The 7977-nt window shown below is 53.5% G+C and overlaps 1 protein-coding gene and 1 long non-coding RNA gene across 2 annotated transcripts in view; both read right to left on the bottom strand.

The window, feature by feature from the left end:
• Positions 1-1594: 1594 nt before the first annotated feature.
• On the bottom strand, positions 1595-5478 carry LOC116217663. Its single transcript, XR_004162351.1, has 4 exons — positions 4048-5478; positions 3544-3909; positions 3280-3403; positions 1595-2795 (listed from the first exon to the last, which is right to left on the bottom strand). It is a non-coding gene; the product is annotated as an uncharacterized LOC116217663 (long non-coding RNA).
• A 39-nt stretch (positions 5479-5517) lies between these two features.
• LOC109364526 (maestro heat-like repeat family member 5) overlaps positions 5518-7977 on the bottom strand; it is an 8093-nt gene continuing 5633 nt past the window's right edge. The window contains exons 18-21 of the mRNA XM_019611155.1: positions 7756-7857; positions 7541-7643; positions 7042-7101; positions 5518-6958 (exon numbers count right to left, since the gene is read on the bottom strand). Of these exons, the coding sequence (XP_019466700.1) occupies positions 6807-6958; positions 7042-7101; positions 7541-7643; positions 7756-7857 (417 nt within the window). The 3' untranslated portion in view covers positions 5518-6806. The remainder of the gene's footprint in view (positions 6959-7041; positions 7102-7540; positions 7644-7755; positions 7858-7977) is intronic.

Here is a 7977-nt window from a genome sequence, read left to right as displayed (position 1 = left end):
CAGCACCTGAAGCCTGAGTGGGGCTCGAGGGGTAGTGGGGGTGAAAAAGATGTTGGGGGGGGAGGAGGAACGGAGAACCCTCAGGAATCTCCTGGGGAGGTGGGAGAGCAACTAGGGGAGGACAGAGCTCTGGGGATGGGTTGCAACAGGCAGGTATCAAGATACTCCCCTCTGTCCTCCTTCCAAGCTTATCTCTATGCAAGGACAGGCAGATGTCCAGCAACAACGACCGAGTGTTGAGTGAGCAAGTGTGAGAAGTTAAGTAATTAGTGATATATGCTTAGCAAGCAACAATTGATGTTTGTCCAGTATCCGTGTGTGTAGTTGAGTGTCAGGAAGATTGTGATCCTGAAGTACTCAGCCATGTGTTCCAATGAGGAACCAGGGGAGAAAGAGATAAGCAATAGAGATAATAGAGATACTAATAGAGATAAATAGTCGGGCATAAGAGATGTAATGCTGCTTTCTGTGCACGCTCCTGCTTGTGGGATGCCCACCATTGCAACTGCGAATAAAATCTGCTTTATCAGAGATACTGATAAATTATTTGGATATTTCCAACAGTATGAACATCATAATCCTCAAAGGAAAAGGAGGGATCCATGCGGGGTGCTCTGTTTGGCAGCAGGGATTAGCACTTCAGTTTAAGAACCAACATACAAGTTTAGCAAAAGGAATCCGTGAGTAATAGTTCTGAAACTTTCCATTTCAGTTTTAGGGGGAGAACAGCCTCATTTCTCCTCAGTAACTTTGCATGGGGATACAAAGGAACACTTCTCCCTTCTGCCTCAATGATTGTGCCTCACAAGAAGCATCGCAGTCCCAACAGAATACTTTGATCTTTTGCCTCAGAACGCACGAGGACATTTTCCTCGGGTCCCACACACTGTTAGGAAGAAGTGGCTCACTGTGGCCTTATCAGCCGCTCCGCTGGGCAGCCAGTAACATCTGAGTGCAAAAACACAACGCGCCGATGGAAGTCCATGTTAAGCTCTGCAAATTGCCGCAGCGCTGCGTTCCTGCCAGGGCTGCCGTCTGTGTGCGCAGGGGTGCGATTGGGAAACCAAGGCACAGGTGGAGCGGAACTTGGTGAGGGATGTGAAAAATAACCAGGGGTTCTACAGGCACACAGGCAGGAGACAGGCCGAGGAGAGCGTTCCCCCTCCGATGAGTGAGGACGGAGAACTGCCTTCCTGTCATGGAAAGAGACGAGGTGCTCAATAAGTGCTTTGCCTCAGCCTTCACTGCTGGTCAGGCTCCTCCCCACGCCTGCCAGGACCCTGAAGCCCTCGGTGTGGGTGAGGGGAGCGGATTCCCTCCCTTTAAGGACTGATCCCCCCTTGACACCTGTTGGGTATTTTAGAGCTGCTGAGATGACACAGATGTTACAAAAACATACTGAAAATGTTCCTGACCATTCTTAAATTGTCTAGGAGGATACAAACACTGCGCAAAAAAAAAATAAAAAATAAAAAAAATCTGTCTTAAGAAGAATTTGACTTTAGAAGAACTTAAAAATTATTCATATTCCTTTTTTTTTCTTTTTTCAGTAACTCAATTTGCTCTTCCTCTCCTCTACTTTCTTTTTCTTCTGCACACTTCTCTCTCTTTTCTCTGCACCATTCCTTCCTTTCTTCCTCCATCTGCCCTTCCCTCTTTTGCTGACTTTCTTTATTCCACAGGGCTACAAGTGGGATTCTGAGGTACGGGGTTGTATGGGAACACAGGGGGAATGGGGGGGATGTGGGGAGTGGTTTTAGCTGAAAAAGGAGTGTGGGGTGGTGCTAAAGTGGTTTCATCACTTCCTGAGAGGGAACTGGGTTCCCTGTGGCCCAAAGGTGGGGCCCTGAGCTGTAACCCCACATTCACCATACTCCAAGATGACCACATAACCCCATATGTGTGACCCACAGCCCTGTGTGAACCACACCCCACATGACCCTGTGACTCCCTGACCCTGTCTTCCCCCATCACATTGCAGGCCCATGTGGCCCCAGATCTCTGGGACCCCTGTCCCCACCTCACCCCCACTATGTAACCCCATGTGACCTGTAGCTCCATGTCAGCTCATCTGACCCTACCATCCCATCTGACCCCATAACTCGCTGCGACTCCATATCCCCACGTAACCCCATAAATCTGTGACCCTGCAGGACCCTCAGGTGACCCACAACCCTGTGTCCTCACCCCATGTGGCCATAGAACCAGCTGTGTGTGGGGGAAAAGGCATCCCCTTCTCAGGGTGGGGCAGCTCCAGAGCCATCCTAGAGCTGCCCCAGAGCTGCCTCAAAGAAGCCCTGGGGTGGGCTGCAGCCATACATTTCAGTTTGGAGAGCTGGGAACTGGCCAAAGGGGCCACAAGAAGGACATGAATGCTTCTGTAGGGAAATAGCTGTCACAAGTTTTGGTGGGCAGGAAGCTTCTGTTTCTCCAAGTGGATGAGAACAGAACAAACAGATCCCACTGAGACTGGGGAAGGGACTGGAGCTTGGCTGCTGTGGTGCTGCATGGCAATGATGGAGACTTGAACCAGGGGGTTGTTGGGGCTCTGAGGGAATTATTGGTGGACTTTCATGGGAAAGGAAAGGGCAACCTTGGGGAAAACAAGGGGCAGCCAGGGGGATGGAAGGGACACCACAGGAATGCAAGGGGAATCTGGGCTGAGGCAAGGGAACAGCTAGGGGAAGAACAGGGGAACGTCCCAGCAACTGAGTTCTTTCAAATCCACATCTTCTACTTCCCAACTTAGCTGCAAAACTGCCAGAGGAGCTGCAGTACCGCTGTCCGTCTCCTGCCTGTGTCAGAAAGAGCTGCACGTTAGCGGGGTGCAACTGCCATTAAAAAGCCAATTCCACAATTGCAGTCACAAAACATTGCCTTCAGTATCTGTTACAGGCAGACGACCATGGCCTTGCACAGGAACCATTCCTACAGAGCAAGGGAACTCCTTCACTGCCTTAGCATGTGAGTAATACAGAGGAAAGGCCCCAAAGCCTTCAAAACATGCTATCAAGCCACCGACTTTGGAAGCTAAGCACACCCTTCTATTTCAAGAAATATCAAGACAGATCAATGCACTTTGCTGCTGGAGAGGGCTGTGCTGCATCTCCTGCTGCCATCCTTAGGCTGTCATCGCACTGCCCATCCGCAGCGCACTTTGAAGGCCTGCAGCCTTCGAAGAAAGAACAGAGAGCAGAGGGCTCTGCCTTGCATTTCCTGGTAGAACACAGAGATGAGCCGTACAGCCCTCGCTCTCAGAACACACAGCTCTTCTCTTACCAGCCTTCCATTCCTGCACAACGCTGTTCAAACTCCTCCTCCATCTCTCCCTTCACAATGCAATGTGCAGCCTCTCCCCAGCAATGAGCTCCGGGCTGTTTAATGCCTGTGCCATCATCGGGACCTGCAGAACAAACCTTGGGGTTAAGAGGTTTGATTAGACAAGCGCTCTGTCTAGCAGAATTCACCATCTTAAACACTTGAAATAAGCGACCTCTTGAAAGCCTTGAATCTGTGTGACACATCAGGAGATGCTGAACTAACCTGCAGCCTTCTCAAAAATGGAAGGGCTCTTCAGAACTCTCTGGAGGGGGAACAAAGAGGCACAAAGGTCTGACATCTTTGAACCACACCAGGGCCACAAACTCTGAGAACTACAAACACAGGGAAATTCTGCATGCACGCAGATCACATGGCATTACAGATCAACGCCGGTTTACCGCCACCACGCCAAGAGGCTCTGCAATGCCCCAATGTCTGCCAGTGGCAGTCTGTGAGGAACGGCCCTGCACAACACGCACACTCACGCAGGGTCTCCTCCTCCTGCTCCTCCAGACGCCGCGTTCCTTCCTCTGGCACACAGGGCTCAGCTGGTGCTGCTGCAGGCAGTGCTTCCCGTGTCTGCCCAGCCTAAAGCCATCAGACAGCGTTAGCAGATGCCTGGTGCTCACATACAAGCAGAAGTGCTGGTGGAAAATCACCGCACAGCACAGACTGAATGGCTGGTGCCTTGCAGGGAGCAAAGGCTGAGATGCACAACGTCCTCACCTGCTTGCTTCTTGGAAGCGGAGGTTCAGCAGCAGCTCCACTTGTGATTAAGTCCTCTAAACACCTTCTTCTTTCTTCCTGATTAGGAGAATGGATAGTGAAACCTTCTCTAAAGTCATTATTAAACAATATCTGTACCTGAAGCCCAAAGAGAAAACATGATTCAGATTTAAGACCACAAAACAGTCATATTCTATTCCAATACAATTTCAATTCTAATTTAAATATCATGACTAACATTTCACCTACCCTGCTATGGAAGAGGGACAGGGAGGGGCCCACATCCCCTTATAGCCCACCCTATAACCCCATATGGCCCTACACAGCCCCTTCTAGATCCATATCCCCCATACATCCCCTATAGCCCCATATCTCACTGTATTCACCATTAGCCTCCCACAGCTCCCTATACCCTTATGTTACCCTATAGGCCTCCAAATTACCCTACAGCTCCCAACAGGGCTGGTGCCAGCCTCTCGGGCTGTGCCTTCAGGTTGCCGGGCCAGTGCTCGCATGCCGAGCTGTGCCTTCAGGCCCCGGGGCCGGTGCCACCCTATCTGTGTGGCCCAGCTGCAGTGTTTTGCTCCTAAGCTGTGCCAGTGCCTCCCAAAAAGCCCTTCTCTTCCCACCAGGGATCTAAAGGAGCAGCGAGCGGGAAGGAAACAGTCTCCTCTTGGCCCAGGCCCAGCCTCACGCACAGCTACGCCTTTCAAATGCTGCCAAATCCTGGGCTTTGGTGTGCTCTGCGTGCCACCAGAAGAGAGCGTGACTTTGGAAAATGAGGAACTCGAGATCCAAGGCTCCAAGGAATGTAGTCTGCCAGAGCCAAGGGGTCTCGGAAGGAAGAGTCCCCACTGTCCCTCTACCTCTGCTTTCCTTCAAGGAGACGGCACTGTCTCGCTGCCATTATCAGAGCAAGGGGAGGTTCTTTTAATATATGTACAGCAGACAGAGAGATGAAGACACAATGGGTTAGATGTTAGCCCGTCCAGTTTGTTACAAATCCAAGTTATTTAGGGAGATGGGGAAGGGAAGACGGGCGATAGAAAAGATGGGAAATAAAAGCAACAGTCTCTGTAGCAAGCAAAAGAGATGTAGTCACCACCACGGGTCCAGGATGGTTTGTAGTTCAGATCTTGATGTTCAGTAGTGATGGGTCATCAGGGGTTGTTGTTCGGTTGATGGCATGGCAACTGCACAAACTTAGATTTGTAATAAGTCCAAAAGAGGCCACAAAAGAGAGTCAGCTCTCTTTGGAGTGACAGTTCAAATCCAAAGTGGTCAGCTGTCTTTGAAGTGGCAGCTTCTGGCTTTGGGATCTCAGCAGAAATGCCTTTGTTCCCATCTCCCGGGCCTTGCCAGATAAGAGGGAGCAGGGAGGTGCCCACTTGCATCCTGTTTTTCACTGGATATGATGGTATCATTCCCCAGTTTTCCATACCAAGCTGGAGTTTTTAGTCACAGGCCAGATCTTGCGCCAGTAAACACTCCTGAGCAATCTCTTCCGAAGGCAAACAGCTCCAAAGAAATGCTTTCCAATGTAAAATTGCCCACCAAGTGATGTTTGTTGCCACACCCACCTCTCATCTCCTAGATGAGTCAGAGTCTTATGGCAAGAAGTGCGTCAGAAAGCAGACTGTGAGCCAAAACCAAAGAAGGGTTCAGAAATGGCACAGATAGGAATCGCGCACCTGCTTTCAGCCTTGGGTGGAGCTCTGCTTCTCCTGGGCACCCCATGCCCTGCTCAGCGTGGGCAGGACGTCCCCCGCCTGGGGAGCCCCGCATTGCTCTTTGCTGGCTGACTCTGCATAGATCTGGTCCCCTTGCGTGTCCGTGGCACCGCAGCAGAGGCGTCGCAGGTGCGCTCCTCGGTCAGTCTGGTCTCAGAGCTCGAGGACCATAGGGCTGCCAGCCGTGTTGGTTGCAGGTCTGGGGTTCCGCAGTGCTTTCTGAGCTTGGCCTGTGCCTTTTCCGGCACTCCTCCTCCAGTGGGGGCTTTCATCGCACTGTGTTCTTCTCCTTTGCCACTTGGAGGTTGCGCTGCCTGTGCTGGATCCATCTCTGTTGCTTTGCTTTTGCTAGAGCATTTTCCTTTTTTTTTTTCTGAGGCTGCTTTTTGGCAGAAGATGCCCCTGGGACCGCTGGCAGCTGACTGAAAGGATACAGTGAAGGGGTCTGCCTGATGAGTGGCTGATGGCTTTGGGGCCGTATCCTGCAACCCCGAGCCAGGATCCTTGGCTGCAATGCAGCCTTCCCCACACACAGCTCTCGGGTTGTGCTGGTGCTTTCCTGAGGGCTGGAGAGGGGCCGGCCGTGTGAAATGGGGGCTCCTGGCAGCCCCTTGCCACCCCTCCATGTGCTGCATTCAGCGCCGCTGGGCAGCCCTGAACAGTGACTGCCTGGTGTTGGGCAATGGGCTCTCGTCGGGTCAGGGAAACACCCCATGCAGATCCCAACCCTGAGCCTGCAGTCTCACCTGGTCTTCTTCTTGACATCGCTTGTTCTCTTCTCGGGCTGTTTTTCCACCAGAAAGGTGACATGGATCCAGCTGGGGAGGGGTGGCAATTGAGGAAATTCCTCTGGAATTGGGAAGGAGAGATCTCGTCAGAGAAGACTGACTGTGAACCTGCTGGCCAGTGACATGCAGGGGTGCTCAGGCGTGTCCCAAAGCACCCGAGAGCTGTGGTTGCTCTTAGGGTTGTCATTAGTGTGGCAGTGAGGAGCAGAATGCGAACGTCTCCAAACACTTTGGACTGGCACTACTTCCTCCACACCCTCCGGAACCACTGGCGTGACGCTCTGCCCCTAGGCCTGGTGGGCGGCACATCTTCCATCTGGCAGAGGATCAGCAGTGTCTGCTGCACCAGGCAGCGCACGGCCGGCTCACTGTCCCCCTTGGCACCCTGCAGGGCTGCAATGGAGCAGGGCTGTGTCACCATGTGGGCCCCACAGGGTGCTTAACAGGGCGCGGGGCAGTGGGGGGGGCTGGCTCACCTTTACGGATGTCCAACACCATCTCCTGGTTCTCATTCCTCAGCTGCCGCCCCAGCATCCCTGTGCACACAGCCACTGTCAGCACCCGCCCTGCCCCATGGTGCCTGGGGACCCCACAGCGCCCCAGGACCCCCACGGTACCCCCAGGGACCTCCATGGTGCCCCAAGGACCTCCAGAAACCCCACAGTACCCCAATAGTGTTCCCATCATCCCCACTGACCCTACAGTGTCCCAGAGAGCCTATGGTGCCCCAATGACCCCCATGGTATCCCAACTGCTCACAAGAACCACGATGGCACCCCAGTGACCCCCAGAGACCCTATACAATGCCCCAGTGAGCCCCATAATGCCCCACTGATTCCAATCTTGCATCAATAACCCCCAAGAACCCCATCGGTTCCCCAGTGATCCCCCAGGGCCTCCCCTGTGCAGTGACCCCACAGCATTCAGTCAGGGGTGGGGGCAGAAAGACGGGGACCCATCAAGGCCGGGACTCACCCAGGAAGCGCACGGCCACCTCCCTCACAGGTGCCTGGGGGCTGTGCAGGTGCAGCATGGCCTCCTTCAGGTACTGCTCCGCAACTCTGCCCCTCTTCTGAAGCTGCAGAGAACAGCACAGTGGAGGAGGCACCCGCAGAGCTGCCCCCCTCTTTCTGTCAGAGCAGGGCGGGTCCTGGGGTAGGGGAGAGGGGTTGAAAGGTGGGGGTCCTTACCAGGCAGTCAGCGATCATCCAGACCTGCGCCGAGCTGGCCAAGCGTTGCAGTTGCTGCCAGCCCAGGAGCTTGGCGGCATGGATCAGAGCATTCCGAGCAGCCTGGGGGACAGCGACACAGTTGGAGGAGGGGGCTGGAGGGAGAGCCTGGGGGGCCACCACCATCCCCACCCTGGGGTGCACCACAGCTCGTCTTGGCCTGCAGAGTCTGAGGGAACGGCG

Source organism: Meleagris gallopavo, unplaced genomic scaffold (genome assembly GCF_000146605.3).
Source record: "Meleagris gallopavo isolate NT-WF06-2002-E0010 breed Aviagen turkey brand Nicholas breeding stock unplaced genomic scaffold, Turkey_5.1 ChrUn_random_7180001865818, whole genome shotgun sequence".
In the NCBI taxonomy this organism is placed as follows: Eukaryota; Metazoa; Chordata; class Aves; order Galliformes; family Phasianidae; genus Meleagris; species Meleagris gallopavo.
Note: the sequence above shows the minus strand (reverse complement) of the source record. Positions and strands in the feature narration are given on the sequence as shown.